This window comes from Vigna unguiculata, chromosome 5 (genome assembly GCF_004118075.2).
Source record: "Vigna unguiculata cultivar IT97K-499-35 chromosome 5, ASM411807v1, whole genome shotgun sequence".
Taxonomy (NCBI): Eukaryota; Viridiplantae; Streptophyta; class Magnoliopsida; order Fabales; family Fabaceae; genus Vigna; species Vigna unguiculata.
Genome location: NC_040283.1, coordinates 47,889,896 through 47,910,455, shown reverse-complemented (window position 1 = coordinate 47,910,455; position 20,560 = coordinate 47,889,896). Strand labels below are relative to the sequence as shown.

The window sequence follows — 20,560 nt, the reverse complement described above, 5'->3', positions numbered from 1 at the left end:
TACAAAATGTGTCTAATTTAATTTGAGAAAAAAATCTAAAAAGATAATTAAAAAAAAATTTATTTTATCCTAAAAGTATGTAAAAAATAAAAATATATGATATTTATAGTTTTAAAATAATTTTTATTTTGACTTATTATTAAAATTAAAAAATATATTTTTCTCTTATTCTTCTTATTCACTTTCATACTCCACTTTCTTGCTATTCTAACACGATTTTTTTTCCTCTCCTTGTATAATCCAATTTTTCATATTTTTATTTTAGTTTTTATTTTTCTCCTATCGGGTTCTCTTTATAAATGTGGTATTTTAAATGAAGAAGTTGCTATGATGGTTGTGATAGTACTAATGGCCTTACCTGTGATATTTGTAGTGTGAATTGGTGATTTTGTAAAAGACATTCAAAATGCTATTATTAATCAAATTATAGAATTGATTCAATTCAATCTTACTCACATTGGTGATGTGAATTAAGTTTAATATTAAAAAAAAATGTAAAAACACAACTCAATCCAACTTATATTTTGTTGATGGATTGATAATGAGTTTGTTCAAAAAAGACTCAAGCTATAAACACTCTTAACAAAAAACAAATTTACAATAAATGATAACGACTAGTGTTTAATTTTTTTTTTCTTTTTGTTTAGAGAGATATATTATTTTTTTATCATATATTATAATTTTTAATTAAATAATAATATACAGTGTAACTTAATTAAATTATCTTTAGTTCTTCTAAAAATATTTTAAAATCCAGAATTAGTTTTGGGCTGATCCAAAGTTTTGGGTTGACTCCGTTTCAAATACACCGGTCAGCGCATTTCTACCTGCACCCCTTTTTTCTTCCTGCACCTATAAAATTTTATCTCATCTTACCTTTCGATTAAATATAATAAAATCTTAAGTTTATTTTTTTTTTGACGTCATACCCTGTAGTAATAATAATAATAGAAAAAATAATGAAACTAATACTAACAAACTAATCATAATAACAATTCTGTTATAAATATTAATGTCAATACTAATACTAAGTAAATTTTAACGATAATAATCTATAATTATATATAAAATTATACTTTAACAACAAAACTAATAAAAAAAACAAATAATTGAAATATGATTTTATAATAAATAAAATTAGAGTATATGTCTAATAATAATAATAATAATAATAATAATAATAATAATAATAATAATAGTAATAATAATAATAATAATAATAATAATAATAATAATAATAATAATAATAATAATAATAATAATAATAATAATAATAATAATATATTATTATTGTCGTTGTTGAAATAACATTGTTTTCTGATCTTCAAATCCTTAATTTTCATCTGATCTTCAAACCCTTAATTTTGATCTTTCAGTCAGCATTTCTACTTTATACAATCTCACTTCAAATAGTTTCCATTAAAATCTCTTTATCTCTCTTTCTGTTAATTTTCAAGCACAGGAGCTTTGGCCCTCTCTGTTCCTGCTGTCTGATTTCTCTTCGTCTAATAATATTTTGCTTTGTGCTTTATTTTCTTTTCAGTTGCGCTGTTATTTATATTGTTTCCTATTCTTTTCGGTTTTTGTTCTTGTTTTCTTCTCGTAACCATGGATGCAGGATCTTTGAGTTCTTCTGGAGCCCTCAATATCGGATGACGCTATCCTCTTCAAGCACAGTTTATTCAAAGAAAGAGTTCCAAAAAAAATGTAAAGAAATTATTGCAAGATTTTTTTCCCTGATTATAATTTGTGTATATTTTGCATGATTGTCGGGGCAACATTTTAGATTAGTGTTTCAAATCTAAGTAATTAGAAGTTCTAATTTTGTAGAAATGTTCAGAAAACTTGAAATTAGTTTAATATTTTCAAAGATTTTGAATGGCTTTGAAAACTAAAGATGATAAATCTTCATGTCTCACTTTGAATTTGTTTATGGAAAGCCACCTGCACCAGCTGACTTAATTCCGGGAAAATGCACCATCTCTTCCTTTATAGAATTCTATTATTTTCCAACACTACAATTTGAACCCTTTGGGGGCATGCCGTTTTTAACACATGCACCTCCTCCTGCAATGTTCTTTCAGGTTGCCAAACCTCTCTCGCCAATACAATAGTCAACCAAATTGATTATTACTTCAAGTAAATTATTGTCTGTTCTTCGTTATTTACTGTTGTGTTTCCCAACAAATCTTTGCTGTTGAATTTTATCTTCAATGTTCTTTTGTTTATGCAGTGATGCTAATTTAGTGAGGGATGAGTATTTAAGGTTCAACATGGATGAACAAAGATGGGTTCCAATTTCTTTGATTGCAAGCTTCCTCGTGTAAGTTAATTATTCTTGATCGAGTAATATTTTCAACCTATTCTGCATAAATTACAGTTTCATATCTTAAACTTATGTGTAGTGGTGATTTTTTATGATCTTGGTAATATGGTTCAATGTTTTAGACAGTAATAATCTATTTTTTATGGATTTTATTGATGGATTGTTATTTACCTTTAAGAAGTTTTAGGCTTTCGATGGAAATTTTTGTTACCCTAAGAGCATTGGCAGTATAATTCGAAGATAAAATATAAAGGAATAATGGAGATGGAAAAAATGAATTTACGTGATGTTTAGGAGAAAACAGTCTGTTTTTATCATTCCAAATTCCAAATTTGCTAGCTTTTTGTTTGGTGAATTTGGCTTTGATACTATGCTGCTTTTTAATACCTTGTATGTTATTATTGGTTATATTTTTTAAATGTGACAGAATGTGGAAATAAAAGTTTAAAACACAGTATTCATCACAATATTTTGACAGATAATAAAAATGTAAATTACAGCTTTGATTCTTTATCCTAATTATAAAATTCTGGTTAACTTCTCAATTTTAAATTGTATTTTATTCCTTATCTTTTAAATTTGAGTCAATTTGATTTTAAAATAAATATAACTTTTAAATTTTAAGATGGGACATTTAACGGTAAAGATTGTTCTATTATAATTTAAGTATTATTTGATTTAAGACGTACAAAGCAGTCAAATCATCATTTTATAAATTATATTTTTCCTTTAATAAATAACCGTTATAGCTTAATTATTTAATTATGGCATGTTATAGCTTAATTATTTGATTGTGGCACCTTGAAAAGCGTAAATATGCACAAATATGCGCATTAATATTAAAATTAAAGTTTACATAGATGATTTCTATATTGATGTGAAAGACATACAAATATGTGAGTATCTAATAAAACGGGAAAAAGAAAAAAAAGAAAAAATCCATGAACCAGCGCTTCCTTTTATATGCATGAACACACTATAAAGCAACCCACACACTACATATACCTCATAATTCCTGTCTCTTGTTCTTCTTATATTCCATGGACGATTTCTTGCATCTAATTTGCCCTAATTCTCCATTCGTATGCATCTCTTCCTCTTTCCAATCTTTTTCTTTTCTCTATTTTCTGTAAGCAATTTTCTATAAGCAATCGACTCTTGTCACCCGCAGCCATACATTTCTGTATTTTAATATATCTCTACCATTTTTTCTTTAAATTCTAAGGTTTTACAACTGTATGTTTCTACCTGTGTTCTATTTCAACTATGCCCAAAGAAACTGTAATTCTTTATTGCATGAAGTCTCTTAATCTCCATTTATCGTGTTTGCTACTAAATTTGTGTTCTGCCGCTTACACATTCTGCATACATGTTTTATCCTCCTTTTAGATGAACCAAGATTTCCAATCTGGTGTGAGAGCCAGAGTTAATTCACACTCTGCTGCCACTGGTTTTACCCTCCGTCTTCTTGTCTGTTCTTGATCTTCTTCTTCCGTCTTTTTCTTGTTTGTTCTTGACCTTCTTCTTTCTTACATATAAATCATGGTGTGGTAAAACTGCTGCCACTACCGACTGATATGGGTCCTTCTTCCTGCTGGCAAGATGAACTGAGTAACAATGGCTCTAATCCATCTTTGTTTAGAGCACTCCGCCTGAATTTATTGAAGGTATTTTTCAATTCGAAATCGTGTTTTCCTCCCACATTCTAAACCAAAGTTTGTAAGTAATTCTCTAGTCTTTATATGCAATATTTATACTATATGGCTGTTATGGACTGCTGGAATCTAATTCGTCCAAGTTATACCTTCTTCAACACTTTCGAATTTTCAATTCCAACATGGGATTCTACTTTTTCTGTGAAGATGCAAGTTCTAGCCCTTTTATCCTGAAATGAAAGGAAATTTAATGTCTGTCCAATAGCTCAGTAAGTTTATGTTTAGAGAAGATGCTTTTTGTTTTGAATTATGCATTGATTTCTGTAACAAGCAATGGATCAAGGTCTATCAATCAAAATAGTATAGTTTCCCAACTACTGTGATAGATAACTGATTGTTTATGTACCTAGACATTTCGGTTGTGCCACTAGAAAATATACTCATAGTATGACAGCCTGCATGACATAACATGTTTTACTTGTACCTTGACATCTTTATTAGAAAAATACGATACTTATCAATTTCTAAATAAGTAGAGAATTTTTCATAGTTTGTATATGGCATTCCATGGTCCAAGGTATTGATATCTTGACATGTTTTAAAGTTACAGAATCTGAATTGTTTATCATGTCAATTTAAAAACAAGATCACTTAAGTAGGATTACAAGGATTATTACATAATTTTAATGACATCAACACCATGACAATTGACACATATACTTATTAGTTACAAGGGAACACAACAAGATGTTTCCATATGATAATGAGTCCTTATCATGTCCTTGTTTTGTATTTGGATGTCTTTTATGTAAATATTAAAATACCAATTCTTTGGCCATAAATAAACCAAAATTTAATCTGACTTTGCTTTATTTTATCTGGTTTCAATTTATTTACGCATTTACTTAGTGTATGAGAAATTTTTCCAGGTGATTAATGATTGTTTTGGTTTTGCGGGGTCATTGCTTCTCAATAAACTGATCCAGTTTCTTCAACAAGGTATTACGACGAGCAATAAAGTTTTTACTTGTACCAATTGCTTTATTAATCTCTTATTTGATAAGCTTCTTCGTTACTTTATTCCCTTTAGGCACCATACTTTTATTTCGCATTCCTTGATACACAACTTTATATGTCAGTTGAAACCATTGCAAATATCTACCTGTCAAATATATTAACATAAACATGGTTATGGTGATGGTGATGCCATTCCTTTTTTCTTTTTCTTAAATAATTTCCTTCTATTTGCATATCAAACAATTGGAACAAGAGAACTTAAGAAAAATTTGGTTCCATCTTTGTTATTTCTTCCAGGTTCAGTGAATGTGGATGGGTATTTACTTGCATTATCCTTGGGGCTCACCTCTATAATTAAGTAAGTTTAACTCTTATAGTTATATAGTTCATTATATTATATTTCACTTATATGTTTTTCCTGCATAATAAGTTTAAAGTTTCTTATCTTCTTGTGCGTTATTGTTAGAAAGTTATCTTGATTGTCATCCCTAATATGTTTTGGCTTTTATACTTCTAAAATCAACTCAATATAATTTTTAGTATAATTATCATAAAATAAATAATAAAATAAAAATCGAATATACATCTAAACATGATTGCTTTTGTATAGGCCATTTGAGTGAATTTTGATGAACTGCATTTTATATATTTATATATATATATATATATAACTTTAGAAAGGTTGTTGAGTAAAACAAAAGTTCCCTGTGTTGGGTTACAAAGTTAGGTTAGAATAATAAAAACTATGTATGACAATAATAATAAAAACTGTCATACATTTCAATAAATAAATGAATAGAAAAAAATTCAAAAGTTTGATTACCATCCGTCACGTATACCGAATTTTCACTCTTGCAGCCTTCTTTCTTAGTTTTTTTGGTAAATTTTTAATTTTTGTTTCAAAATTACATTGATTTAAAAAATAAATAAATTTATTTTTAGGATTAAAAATAAATCCATTTGTTCTACTCAAGTTTTTTATTTTTTTATTACCTTTTAGAAAATAATAGATTTATTCCCTCATTTCTAACTACACTATATTTGGTTAATTTATCAAATAATGTTAATCATTTGTTCTACTCAAGTTTTTTATTTTTTTATTACCTTTTAGAAAATAATAGATTTATTCCTTCATTTCTAACTACACTATATTTGGTTAATTTAATTTATTCTCATATTTATACAATATGATTGGATTTTTAAATATTACATAATAGGGAAAAAGTCTTCATAAATATAATAAATGTAACGATTTCACTACAAAAATAAGTCATATATCATATAAACGATTTCAGCTTTTATATATATATATATCTATAACAATATATAAAGGGGATTCTCCTTTTTGTGTCCACTTTTTAAAATACCGATTTTACCCTTTAAATATAACAATTTTTTAAATTTTTTAAAATTGACCGTTACTTTTACAAAAATTTTATAAAATCAGATGTCTCTACTTCTTCTTTATTTATTAATGGTTATTCTTTTATCTGTTCTGATATATTTCACTTTATTTTTAATAAATATAATTCTAATATATATATATATATATATATTAACTTAATAACATTATCATATTATCACCTACTAATATAATATCACGTATATTTAAAAAATATATACACACAGGCGCGATAGCGCCTGTGTTACGCTAGTATATATATATATATATATATATTCTTAAATCTAGTATATTTTAATAGTTGTTTAATCAAAGCAGCCTAGCCCATTCCCGGTTGGGCTCTTGAGAATTTGATATTAGCATTTAGCCGTTGTGATTTCAAACTTTGAAATGTAAAGAAAAAAACAGTACTCTATTCCTCTCTTCGCTCAATTGCTAAATCTCAGAAGGAAAAGAACGTTACTCTGTTGCGCTCCATTGCTGTCTCTTGCGCTCCATTGCTCTCTTGCTTTATTGCTCAAGAATTCGGATCTTGGAAATCGAGAACCATGAACGGTAATCTCACTTTCTCTCTACTAACCAATTGAATTAACCACTCCTTCTTTAACACAAAGCACCTGTTCTTGCAGATCAATCCATTCAAATCCAAATGGTCGCTGAAAAATTCCACCGCTTTGTTCTTGACTACGTTCCTTCTGAGCCAGGTTCCTTTTCTATTCTCTACTCTATATTCAATTTCCCTTTTCGATTTGGATCGACCAAAAGAAAATAATGATCTTAATTTCAGCCAAAGATACATTGTTAATTCTGACGTTGGATGGTTCTTTGATTTGTGGAATTTCGACAGATGATGTATCGAAGCAAGTGAACAAGAAAACAGACTCCATGGATGAAAGCACTATGTCACAGGGAATCCACCAAGTTTCTCCGGATAAGGGTCACACACTTCCCATATTGAAGAAAATACTTGATCTCGACACTAAAATTCAGGTAAATCTTTAAAATCCACATTGAATTCTGTTTCTTTCTTTTCCTTAAATTTCTGGATTTACTGTTCGCTCGCATTCTGTTAATCTTTCGCAAACTTTATTTTACCGGGGTTTTATTGTTCATGCATTAGGATTTGAAGAAGCATCATATAGCACTGTCTGATGAAGTCCGTGCAGCTTTTCCGGTTGAATCTTTTCCGGGCACTGATGTTTTGAAGTCCGTGCAGCTTCTCGGTATGCTTCCACTGTCGTCGAAGTGCAAGTGCAGGTGAGTTCTTATTTTATTGTGGGGTCCAGGTCCAGGGTCTCATCTTTCACCCTTGTTCTTTAAATTTCTTTCCACTTTTATTAATTTTTGGGTCTTACTTTTGTACGGATGTTTATGATTATATCTTTGAATGCGTTTTTTGTGGTTTTGATACCGTTGCAAATTGTTCAAAGGAGTTTAATTATGACTTGAGAAAAAGCCGGGAATTGTGGGTTGAATTAGATGGGTAGCTTTTAATTTAATTTAATTTTTTAGCTTAAAGATGTCGTTGTATTTACTTAAATTTAGGGGTTTCGGTTTCTTCTCTTCATGTGAGGTTGGATTCTAGTTATTTGACAATTAGTTGATTTGTTTGGAATTGAGCTCATTCTTTAAAGTTTGGTGGTGCGATCCATCTCTGTTTTGTGCTTTGTATCATGTGTTGTGTGTTATGTGTTTGATATGATTTGTGTTATGTGTTTTGTGTGTTGTATGCATTTTGTTGTGTTGTGTGTGTTTTTATGGTTTTGTGTGTTTGTATTTTTGTGGTTGTGTTGTGTGTTTTGTTGCATGTTTTAATTTGTATGTGCTGTGTGTTTTTTGTTGTATGTGCTGTATGTTTTGTGTTTTGTGTGATTTTGTTGTGTTTTGTAATGTGTTTGTTCCTGTGTGTGTTTTGTGCGTTGTGAGTTTTGGGTTTTGTGTGTTTTATAGTGTGTGTGTGATTTGTGTGTTTTGTGTTGTGTGTGTTTGTATTGTTTTGTATTGTTGTGTTATGTGTTTTTTGGTTGTGTTAACTGTTTTTGTGTTTGTGTGTTTTTTTATTTTGTTTTTGTGGTTGTGTGGGGTGTTGGGTGTTTTTGATATATATTGTCTTTTGTGTGGGGTGTTGTGTTTTGTGTGTATGTTTTTTATGTTTTTATGTTGTGTGTTATGTGTTTGGTGTGTTGTGCGTGTTTTGTGTTGTGTATGCTTTGTGGTGTGTGTGTTTTGGGTTGTGTTTTTGTGGTGTGTGTTTGGTGTTTTTGTGTTTTGTGTTGTATATGTTTTGTTGTGTTGACTGTTTCGTGCTTGTATTTTTTTATTTTTTTTGTGGTTGGGCAGGGTGTTAGATGTTTTTGATTTATATTGTCTTTTATGTGATGTGTTGTGTTTTGTGTTGTGCATGTGTTTTTTGTGTTGTGTTGTGTGTGTGTTTGTTGTTATGTGTAATTTTTGTGTTTTGTGGTATGTGTGTTTTTGTGTGATTTGTGTTTTGTGTTTGGTTTTTTGGGGTGTTGTGATTTGGGGTGTGTGTGTTTTGTTGTGTTTTGTGTTGTGCATGTTTTGTTTTGTGCGTGTTTGTGTTGTGTTTTGTTGTGTTCGGTGTTTTTGTGTGTATTTTTTGTTGTGTATGCTTTGTGGTGTGTTTGGTGTTTTTGTGTTGTATATGTTTTGTTGTGATTTGGGGTGTTTGTGTTTTATGTTGTGTGTGTTTGTGTTGTGTTTTGTTTTGTACGTGTTTGTGTTGTTTTGTGTTGTTGTGTTTGGTGTTTTTGTTGTTGGGTTAATTGTTTTTTGTGTTGTTTTTCGTGTTTTGTTGTGATTTGGGATGTTTGTGTTGTGTTTGGTGTTTTTTAGTTGTGTTGACTCTTTTGTGCTTGTGTTTTTTTATATGTTTGTGGTTGTGCAGGGTGTTGAATGTTTTTGTGCTACGTTTTGTGGTGTGTGTGTTTTGATTTGTGTTTTACTGTTGTGTCTTTTTGTGTGATTTGTGTTTTGTGTTTTGTTTTTTGGGGTGTTGTGATTTGGGGTGTGTGTTTAGTTATGTTTTATGTTGTGCGTGTTTTTTGTGTTTTGTTTTGTACGTGTTTGTGTTGTTTTGTGTTTTTGTGTTCAGTGTTTTTGTGGTTGTGTTAATCGTTTTTGTGCTTGTGTGTTTTTTTATTTGTTTTTGTGGTTGTGTGGGGTGTTGGTTATTTTTTATTTATGTTGTCTTTTGTGTGGGGTGTTATGTTGTGTTGTGTGTGTTTTTTGTGTTTTTGTATTGTGTTATGTATTTGGTGTGTTGTGTGTGTGCGTGTGTTTTTTTTTGTGTTGTGTATGTTTTGTGTTGCATTTTGTGGTGTGTGTGTTTTGGGTTGTGTTTTTGTGTTTTGTGGTGTGTGTTTGGTATTTTTTGTGTTTTCTTGTGATTTGGGGTGTTTGTGTTGTTTTGTGTTGTTGTGTTTGATGTTTTTGTAGTTGTGTATAGTGTTTTTGTGGTTGAGTGGGATGTTGGATGCTTTTGATTTATATTGTCTTTTGTGTGAGGTGTTGTGTTTTGTGTTTGTGCTTGTGTGTATTTTTATTTGTTTTTGTGGTTGTGCGGGATGTTGGATGCTTTTGATTTATTTTATCTTTTGTGTGAGGTGTTGTGTTTTATGTTGTGTGTGTGTTTTTTGTGTTGCGTGTGTGTTTGTTGTTATGTGTAAGTTTTCTGTTTTGTGGTGTATTTTGTGGTGCGTTGTTGTTTCTTTGGTTTGTGTTTTTGTGTGATTTGTGTTTTGTGTTTGGTGTTTTTTGTGTTTTGTGATTTGGGGTGTGTGCGTTTTGTCGTGTTTTGTGGTTGTGTTAATTGTTTTTGTGCTTTTGTTTTTTTTTATTTGCTTTTGTGGTTGTGTTGGGTGTTGTTGTTTTTGATTTATATTGTCTTTTGTGTGGGGTGTTGTGTTTTGTGTTGTGTGTGTTTTTTGTGTTGTGTGGTATGTGTTTGGTGTGGTCTGTGTGTGTCTTTTTTTTGTGTTGTGTATGTTTTATGTTGTGTTTTATGGTAGGTGTGTGTTTAGTGTGTTTTTGTGGTGTGTGTTTTGTGTTTTGGGGTGTGTATTTTGTTGTGATTTGGGGTGTGTTTATTTTGATGTGTTTTGTGTTTTGTGTTGTCAGTGTTTGTGTTGTTTTTTGTTTTGTGTGTGTTTGTGTTGCTTTGTGTTGTTGTGTTCAGTGTTTTTGTGGTTGTGTTAATTGTTTTTATGACTTCTGTGTTTTTTTATTTGTTTTTGTGGTTTTGTTGGGTGTTGATTGTTTTTTATTTATACATATTGTTTTTTGTGTGGTGTGTTATTTTTGTGTTGTGTTTTGTGGGGTATGTGTGTGTGTTTTGGGTTGTGTGTTTTAGTGGTGTGTGTTTTTGTTTGTTTTGTGGTGTTTGATCACTGTTTTTTGTGTTTTGTCTTGTATGTTTTTTGTTGTGATTTTGGGATGTTTGTGTTGTTTCGTGTTGTTGTGGTTGTGTTTATCTGTTTTTCTACACGTGTGTTTTTTTATTTGTTTTTGTGGTTGTGTGGGTTGTTGGATGTTTTTGATTTATATTATCTTTTGTGTGGGATGTTGTGTTTTGTGTGTGTTTTGTGTTGTGTGTGTGTATGTTTTGTGGTGTGTGTGTGTGTTTTTGTGGTGTGTTTGGTGCTTTTTGTGTTGTATGTGTTGTGATTTGGGATGTGTTTTGTGTTGTGTTGTGTTCGGTGTTTTTGTGGGTTTGTTGACTCATTCTGTGCTTTTTTATTTGTTTTTTGGTTGTGTGGGGGTGTTTGATAATGTCTTTTGTGTGGGGTGTTGTGTTTTTTATATGTGATTTGTGTTGTGTTGTGTTGTGTGTGTGTTTTTTTTTGTGTTGTGTGTTGAGTGTTGAGTGTTATGGGTTTGGTGTGTTGTGTGTGTGTGTTTTTTTTGTGTTGTGTTTTATGGTGTGTGTGTGTGTGTGTGTGTGTTTTGTGTGTTGTGTTTTGTATTCGGTGTTTGTGTTGTGTTTTGGGGTGTGTGTGTTTTGTTGTGATTTTGGGTGTGTTTTGATGTGTTTTGTGTGTGTTGTGTTTTTTGTGTTTGGTGTGTTGTGTATGTTCTGTGTTGTGTTTTGTGGTGTGTGTGTGTGATTTGGATGTGTGTTTTGAGTTGTTTTTTTGTGGTGTGTTTTTGTGCGTTTTGTGATGTGTGTTCAGTGTTTTTTTTTGTTTTGTATTGTATGTGTTTTGTTGTGATTTGGGGTGTTTGTGTTGCTTCGTATTGTTGTGGTTGTGTTGAGTGTTTTTGGGCATGTGTGTTTTTTTATTTGTTTTAGTGGTTTTGTGAGGTGTTGGATGTTTTTGATTTATAATGTCTTTGTGTGGAGTGCTGTGTTTTGTGTTGTGTTTTTTATGTTTTTATGTTGTGTGTTATGTGTTTGGTGTGTTGTGTGTGTTTTATAGTGTGTGTGTGTGTGTGTTTTGGGTTGTGTTTTTGTGGTGTGTGTTTTTGTGTTGTGTTGTGATGTGGATGTGTGTTTTTTGTTGTGTTTTGTGTTGTTGTGGGTTTGTTGACTGATTTTGTGCTCTTGTGTTTTTTTTTTGTTTTTGTAGTTGTGTGGGGGTGTTGAATATTGTCTTTTGTATGGGGTTTGTGTTTTTTGTATGTGATTTGTGTTGTGTGTGTGTTTTTTGTATTGTGTATGTTTTTTGTTGTGTTTTGTGTTGTGCGTGTTTGTGTTGTGTTTTGTTTTATGCGTGTTTGTGTTGTTTTGTGTTGTTGTGTTGGTGTTTTTGTGGTTGTGTTAATTGTTTTTGTGCTTGTGTGTTTTTTTATTTGTTTTTGTGCTTGTGTGTTTTTTTATTTGTTTTTGTGCTTGTGGGGTGTTGGTTGTTTTTTATTTATACTGTCTTTTGTGTGGGGTGTTGTGCGTGTTTGTATTGTTGTGTTCAGTGTTTTTGTGGTTGTATTGACTGTTTTTGTGCATGTGTGTTTTTTTATTTGTTTTTGTGGTTGTGTGGGGTCTTGGATGTTTTTGATTTATATTGTCTTTTGTGTGGGGTGTTGTGTTTTGTATTGTGTGTTATGTGTTTGGTGTGTTTTTTTTGTGTTGTGTATGTTTTGGGTTGTGTGTTTTTGTGGTGTTTGTTTTTTTTGTGTTGTGATTTGGGATGTGTGTGTTTTGTGGTGTTCGATGTTTTTGTGCTTTTGTGTTTTTTTATTTGTTTTTGTGGTTGTGTGGGGGTGTCGGATATTGTCTTTAGTGTGGGGTGTTGTGTTTTTTGTATGTGATTTGTGTTGTGTGTGTGTTTTGGGTTGTATTTTTGTGGTGTGTGTTTTTGTGTGATTTGTGTGTGTTTTTTTTGTGTTGTATTTTGTGGTGTGTGTTTTGGGTTGTGTTTTTGTGGTGTGTTTTTGTGTGATTTGTGTTGTGTGTGTTTGTGTTGTGTTGTTGTATTCGGTGTTTTTGATTTATATTTTCTTTTGTGTGGGATGTTGTGTTTTTGTGTTTGTGTTGTGTTTTATGGTGTTTGTGTGTGTGTTTTTTATGTTTTTGTGTTGTGTTTGGTGTGTTGTGTGTGTGTTTTTTGTGGTGTGTGTTTGGTGTTTTTTGTGTTTTGTGTTGTATGTGTTTTGTGTTGTGCGTTTTTAGTGTTTTTGTGTTTGTCATAAGTGTTGTGTTTGTGTGTTTTTTTATTTATTTTTTTTGGTTGTGGGGTGTTGGGTGTTTTGGATTTATATTGTCTTTTGTGTGGGGCATTGTGTTTTGTGTTGTGTGTGTTTTTTATATTTTTGTGTTGTGTGTTGTGTGTTATGTGTTTGGTGTGTTTTTGTTGACTGTTTTTGTGGTTGTGGGAGGGTGTTTGATGTTTTTGATTTATATTGTCTTTTGTGTGGGTTGTTGTGTTTTTTGTATGTGATTTGTGTTGTGTGTGTTTTTGAGTTGTGTGTGTATGTGTTTTGTGGTGTGTGTGTTTTGGGTTGTGTGTTTTTGTGGTGTGTTTTATACTGTATTGCAGTTTTATACAATAGTTTAATTCAGTTACCAGATTTGCAATTTTAGCCTTTTCTAAGTTTATTTTAGGTTTTAGGTAGTTAGATTTTTTGTTGTAACCTGTGTTGGTAGTTTGAATTGTCTTTTAGTCATATTTTGTCATTAGAAACTTTTTACGATAGTTAGATTGCAGTTTTGTAGACCTTGCCAAGCCGAGGTATCTGTTTATGTCCTCTTACGAACAGGTTATTCTTTATATCTATGCATAATTCGCTCCTTTTTAACATTGTCTGATAAATTGTGTGTGTTTTTAGTTCCTTGATGATGCAGATTGAATATCTAGAGACTGTAGACCTTGCCAAGTTGAGACACCGATTTATGTCCTCCTATTAACAGGTCAATTGTAGTGATTTTTTTCAATGCTTTCTCTCAAATTGTTGTCAATAAATATGCCTTTGTTTTAATATTTCCGTTTTCCTTCTTATAGAAGGTGCAACCCTTTGATAAAAGATATCAGTACCTTCTGTTGCAGCTGAACCGTATGAAATAATTGCATTCAAGGTATTTTCTTACTTTTGTTTGTGTGTTTTAACGTTAAATTAAACTACGTAAACCTATACATATTGCCCGTAGATATCCAAACACAGGCCGATTCAAGAGAATCCAAGTCATTTCACTTTAATTGTTTGCCCTTGTAACTAACAGCAGCAGAACTAGGTTGGTAATTTCCTGTCTTCTTTTTTGCTTTCGTTTATTTTGTTACTTAGTGAGATTCTTAGTTATTTGTTGTTTTTAGATATTGACTCTTGTCTTAGCTTTGTTTTATAGTCTTACACTTGTTTAGATATGTTTCCAAGTGCTGTACAGATTTTGCATGGTTACTTGTCTACTTCTTAGTTCTTGATTGTGAATGACTTTTTGAGTTTCTAATTTGAGTTGATAGTTTCTAGTCAGTTTTACAACTTCTTTCAATAGAATTGAATAGTTTTTACATGAAAAGTCAGTTTTGAACCAGTTTTGACAAGATTTTACCTACTGTGAGATTTGAGCTTTACTTTCTTTCATTGTATGATGCATTCATGTTTATTTACATTTTCAGAACTTGTATTGTTTCTCTTCGAACTCTGACAGTTAGATTTGCACTCTAGAGATGATATTAGGCCATGTTTGTTTCTAGTCAGCTAGCCAAATAAAGCTCACCCTGAACTTATCTCCTTTCCACCTGAATTTTGTGCCCGATTTACCTTTTTTTGTTCATTTTAAGCTCAATACAAGTCTTAGACCAGAAACACCATGAAAATGCCCAAATCTTAGAGTTGTGAGATGGTTTAGGAAGTGTTTAAGGAATATGTAAAGTTCAAGTGTAGGGATCTGAAAAATCTGAAGGTGTGGTCTGTTCTGACTTGGAAGAGAAAGGAGAGTGAAAAAAGAAAAGAAAGAAAAGTAGAAAAGAAAGAAAAAAAAAAGTGAAAAAGAATAAGAAATATAGAAGGAAGTGAGTAATAAAATATATGAAAGAAGTTGGAAAAGAAAGGAGAATTAAAAAAAAAAAGAGAATGAAAAGTGGAAAATATGTGAAAGAAAGGAAGGAAGGGATGAATAAAGGTTGTGAAAGAGTTGATGATTCCATGCACTTGAATTCCACATTTTCCACCTAGGTCTATCTCACTTCTCTTTGATTTTAGCTTTGATCTTTTTCCTCTTTTTACCTCACCTATACCTTGGCCACATTACAAGCCTTGATTCAAGTCCTATTGATCTTGAGTGCGTTTCTAATTTGATTGGTGTGATTAGAAGCTTTCCAAGTTTATGATAATGTGAATTTGCATAATGTGCCTCTCCTACTGTGTGTATTCAGGTTGGTTCAGGTAAATCATCCCTGTTATATTCAATCCTTGGAGAAATGCAGCTTGTTCGTGGCTCTGTTTATTCCAATGAATCCACTGTTTATGTACCACAGGTTTGTATATGATAATTGATATGCTTAGCGTTGAATGAAATTTCTTGTGTCTTTGTTTCCTCAAATTCTCACACAGCAGGTCCCTTGGATTTTATCTGGAACGGTGCGCAACAACATATTATTCGGGAAAAGTTATGATCCTGAAAGGTATAATGCCTTCAACTTTAGGAGTTTTTTATGCCTCAATTTTAATCTTGTTGAAACCTAGAGTTTTTTCTTCTGCTCAACGTGACCTTGATCTTTACAAATATGTTTTAAACCAAAATAACTAATGCTCTTAACAGGTATACTGATACACCGAAGGCATGTGCATTAGATGTTGATATCTCATTGATGATTGGAGGTGACATGGCTTATATTGGAGAGAAAGGAGTCAACTTATCGGGTGGACAGATATCAATCGTAAAAGATTCTTATTTTGTCGTATTGTGAATTTCATTCATAGGTATTCCATAAAGTTACCGTGAATGATTTGTTCTATGGATTAAAGATATGATACGTGTATAGGCTACTTTTTTGTTTCATTGAACCTGCTGAAGTTTAGCTGTACCTGTATCTGATAATATTGGGTCTTACATCAGATATATTTGATAGAATTTATGCTAACCGGAAAACATCTTCTGTAGCTTACATTTGATATGAAGTCATTGCCGTTATTAACGATGTAATTTGTATACATCTTAAGCACTGTTTTTTTTTTTTGTTCAGCCTGCCTCTACAAATTGGAGTGGCTCTCTATCTTTTGTATACTCAAGTCAAATTTGCATTTGTATCTGGATTAGCAATAACCATTTTATTGATACCAGGTAGAAATATCACTTGGATTTTTTTTGTTGACAATAAGTTGGACTTATTATCTTACCGCCTGTGTTTAATCCTTTTTCACCTGCTTGAGTTCATCATGGTGAATATCAGTTGGAATAAATTTGCGTAGAAGTTACAACTGTATCTATACATAAAATTGTTCTTAAAATCCAAACAGTAATTTTTTCTTAAATATTAACAATAAGTTAATTTAGAGAGAAGTTTTTATTTTATACTGTATCAATAACATTTAATTTAAGTTGTACTTTCAGGGATGTTTGTCTGCTATCTGTTTTGATTTAACATGTATCTTAGGGCATATCTAATATGAGTTTCTTAAGGTATAAAATGTTGTTTTGTAATTTGAATAAACCGTTTCTTTTTTATAAGAAACAAATTTTATGGTGAAGAAATTGGTTGTGCTACGTCTATTATCTCCAATGCAGGATTTCTTTAAGAAACAGTTTTTTCATCCTAAGAAATTCAAAAGACAAGCCTGCTGGGGACGCTATTAGAAGTCAAATGTTTTTTATAGTGGATAATTTTTAAAAAATGTTTACTTGACCTTGAAGTTCATTCATGTATTTAAAAAATTAATGTTTTGGTTTATTACTCAATTTTAATCTTCAGTAAATAAATGGATAGCACAATTGATTGCAAGGGCTACTGAGCAGATGATGAAGGAGAAAGATGAAAGGTAACCATAAATAAATTGATTAACTTTGACTTTCATACTTCATTTAATTCATTTGGTCAGTTCCCTCCTCAAATATTGCAAATTGTGTTATTACAATTTGTGTTGCTTTTCCAATTATATTACACGTGTCAATATAATTTTTCCATCAAAGTTTATATTCTTACGGAGGGCATACACAGTGCATTGCATGTTGCTTAAAATTTTCTTAACTCTTGAAGTTGTGACACAATGCTAAAAGTGCAATTTAAGTTACAGTCACATGTCTCATGGACATGTAATGTAAAAATTTGCAGCACATAAGCTGCTATGCATAAATTCTAACATTTGTGCAATCATTTCATTTGCTTTGGAGTTTGGAGAAGTTTTCTAGTTATCAGTGAATGATCGGAGTTTCTAGAAAGTAAAGTGTTGCTTGGCTGAGAAGCAAATTTTACTCTTAAGATTAACATCTTATTATTCTTTGCCTGATTTTCTCATTTAACTTTTTTCTTTTGGGCAATGGTGGATGGATATGATCAAATCTGTTGGTGCATATTTGCAATATTAAAATTTATGATTTTGTTACAGGATTCGTAAGACAGGAGAACTTTTGACTTCTATTCGTACTTTGAAGATGTATGGATGGGAACTTCTTTTTTCTAGTTGGTTGATGGATACAAGATCTTTGGAAGTCAAACACTTAGCTGTAAGAATTTGTGTTCTGATTTTATTTTACGGATAAAACTGTAGATTTTTTCTTGAAATCCACTGAGGTAGTATTCAAGAATGGCAAAAGAAAATTGTTTGCTTTCTTTCTTATCTAATGTTTATGATCATGTTTCATCCACTTTTATAGACTCGAAAGTACTTGGATGCGTGGTGTGTTTTCTTTTGGGCTACAACACCAACACTCTTCTCCCTTTTCACATTTGGACTCTATGCACTGATGGGACATCAACTTGATGCTGCAAAGGTATTTTCAAATTTATTTCACCTAATCTTACTGATTAGTTTTTCTTCTTTATTTTGCACTTAATTATTTTCTGTCAATGTTAAGAAATCTAATGCAGTAAAAAACCTCTATTGCAGGATTTCACTTGTCTTGCATTGTTTTGTGTTGTTTTATTCGGTATTTTTTATTTATATTTTCTTTTGTGTGGGATGTTGTGTTTTTGTGTTGTTTGTGTTTGTGTTGTGTTTTATGTGTTGTGTGTTTTTATGGTGTGTGTGTGTGTTTTGTGTGTTTTGTTGTAATATGTGTTGTGCATGATTATATTGTTTTATGTTGTTGTGTTCGGTGTTTTTGTGGTTGTGTGAGATGTTGGGTGTTTTTGATTTATATTGTTTTTTGTGTTGGGTGTTGTGTTTTGTGTTGTGTGTTTTTTATGTGGTTGTGTGTGTGTGTGCGTTTTGTTGTGTATGTTTTTTGTTATGTTTTGTGGTGTGTTTTACTGGTTTGTGTTTTGTGTTGTATGTGTTTTGTTGTGATTTGGAATGTGTGTTTTGTTGTAATTTGTGTTGTGTGTATTTGTGTTGTTCTTGTTTGTATTGTTTTGTTGTTGTTAGTGTTCGGTGTTTTTGTGGTTGTTAAATGTTTTTGTTCTTGTGTATTTTTTTATTTGTTTTTGTGGTTGTTTCGGGTGTTGGGTGTTTTTGATTTATATTGTTTTTTTTGTGGGGTGTTGTGTTTTATGTTGTGTGTGTGTTTTTTGTGTTGTGTGTTGTTGTGGTGTGTGTTTGGTGTTTTTTGTGTTTTGTGTTGTATGTGTTTTGTGTTGTATGTGTTTTGTTGTGATTTGGGGTGTGTGTTTTGTTGTGTGTTGATAAGGAACTTGAAAGTGTGGGATCTTATTGCTTGTTCAATGCTCTTTCAGGTTGTCCTATCTCACCTTATTTATTGATTACTGAACCCTCAGAATTGTTGAGTTTGCAATTATTGAAAGAAAAACTAATCATAATTAATCCTCTATTGTTGTGCTTGGAGTGTTGTGGTGTATTTTTGTTTTGTATGTTATGTGTTGTGTGTTGTGTTTTTCTTGTGTCTTGTGTGTTGTGCACTTTATACTTTTCTTGTGAGTTGTGTGCTCAGTACTTTTCTTCTGTGTTGTTTTGTTGTGTTGTATCTTTTGTGTTTTGTGATTTGGATTTTTTGCTTTGTGCTTTTGTTGTGGTTTGTTTTGTTGTGTGTTGTGTGTTGTGATATATTTTTATTTTATATATTGTGTTGTGTAAGTTGTGTTTTGTGTTTTGTGTGAGCTATGCGGGTTGTGCGGGCTGTGCGTGCTCTGGAGGGAGCAGAGGAGATAGTTGATGTTGAGTTGAGGAAAGAGGGAAAAGTTGAAAGTACTTGGATGCGTGGTGTGTTTCATCCACTTTTATAGACTAGAAAGTACTTGGATGCGAGGTGTGTTTTCTTTTGGCTACAACACCAACACTCTTCTCCCTTTTCACATTTGGACTCTACGCACTGATGGGACATCAACTTGATGCTGCAATGGTATTTTCAAATTTATTTCACCTAACCTTACTGATTAGTTTTTCTTCTTTATTTTGCACTTAATTATTTTCTGTCAATGTTAAGAAATCTAATACAGTAAAAAACCTCTTTGCAGGTTTTCACTTGTCTTGCATTGTTCAACCCCTTATTTCACCACTAAATTCATTCCCTTAGGTAATTAATGGATTGATTGATGTGAGTCTCCTATATTCCATAGTTTTTATGAAAATATTTGATTTGTACATGCATTGGGATGAATAGTTTCTATTAATGTCACTGCAGGCCATCATATCTTCTGGACGGTTGAGTAGGTTTCTCGCTTGTCCTGAACATAAATTTAAAGTTGGAGACACAAATTCCTGTCCATAATCATTCCTAAGTGAACAGCCTGATTCTGTTCAAGGTTTGGGTGTATTTATCCAAGATACATGTTGTACTTGGTCAAGTAGTGAGGAACAAGCATTAAATATGGTGTTGAATCATACTCTCGAATGAACCTTCAGATGCTTCAACAGAGACAGATACACCAAATCGTGAAACAGGACTCAACTTTTCCTTCGGGTCACACCAAAATTCAAAATACTATTGTTTAAGTCACACATGCATGTATAAATATCAACTCCCCTTCTTTTTCTTCTTTCTTCTTCACGCTGTTATTGTGCTTTTTCTTGTTCTGTCAATTTTGTTTTCTCTCTATTGCTTGATTTGAAGTGTAAACTACACTTTTCTTTTCTTTTTTTTACTATGTATACTTATTGTATCAGTGGTCTTTTCAAATGTGAAAAATGCTTAGTTTCTATTCTGTATGTATCTCTTTGTTAATGTAAGTGGCAAATTATTAAGGGTGATTAAAGGGAAGGATTCCACCAAATAAAATTTGAATTTCTGTACTCATTTTATTTTAGTTTTTTTAATTGAAGGTAAATAAATTTGCTTAATTTAAAAATAATATTAACAGTTTTTTCAAAGCCTATAAATATAACAGCAAACGAGAGAACCATGTGTGCATGCGGGAATAAAAATCTTCAAAAGATTTTTAGGTTTGACCCAATTCAAAAGTTATCACCTGAAACAAGCATGATGTATATATTACTTTTTTTTAATATTTTTTATTCTAATTTTGTCAATTTGCTAAATTAGTTCTAATTTTGTTTTATGTTCAAATAAATTTTAATTTTCGTCAATTTTAATAAATTAAGTTCTTTTTTTCTGACATCGTTTAAATCATTAAAGGTTATGAACGGTGACGGTTA

General features: G+C 31.4%; 1 protein-coding gene across 13 annotated transcripts; it reads left to right on the top strand.

The window, feature by feature from the left end:
- The first annotated feature begins 1,337 nt into the window (after positions 1 to 1,337).
- Positions 1,338 to 20,117, top strand: LOC114183669. 13 transcript variants are annotated; one of them, XM_028070763.1, is made up of 13 exons: positions 1,338 to 1,707; positions 2,085 to 2,139; positions 2,234 to 2,323; positions 3,716 to 3,993; positions 4,911 to 4,980; positions 5,296 to 5,356; positions 6,847 to 6,955; positions 7,030 to 7,104; positions 7,248 to 7,390; positions 7,521 to 7,657; positions 15,229 to 15,330; positions 15,407 to 15,477; positions 15,634 to 16,020. In XM_028070763.1, exons 7-13 carry the CDS (start codon positions 6,949 to 6,951, stop codon positions 15,651 to 15,653), a joined length of 555 nt encoding a protein of 184 aa, XP_027926564.1. In that variant the 5' UTR covers positions 1,338 to 1,707; positions 2,085 to 2,139; positions 2,234 to 2,323; positions 3,716 to 3,993; positions 4,911 to 4,980; positions 5,296 to 5,356; positions 6,847 to 6,948; the 3' UTR covers positions 15,654 to 16,020. The 13 variants fall into 13 exon arrangements, 3 of the variants coding, with proteins under 3 accessions (XP_027926564.1, XP_027926562.1, XP_027926563.1); XM_028070761.1 differs by having other exon boundaries at positions 15,615 to 16,017; XM_028070762.1 differs by having other exon boundaries at positions 15,410 to 15,477; positions 15,615 to 16,015.
- The last annotated feature ends 443 nt before the right edge of the window (positions 20,118 to 20,560 follow it).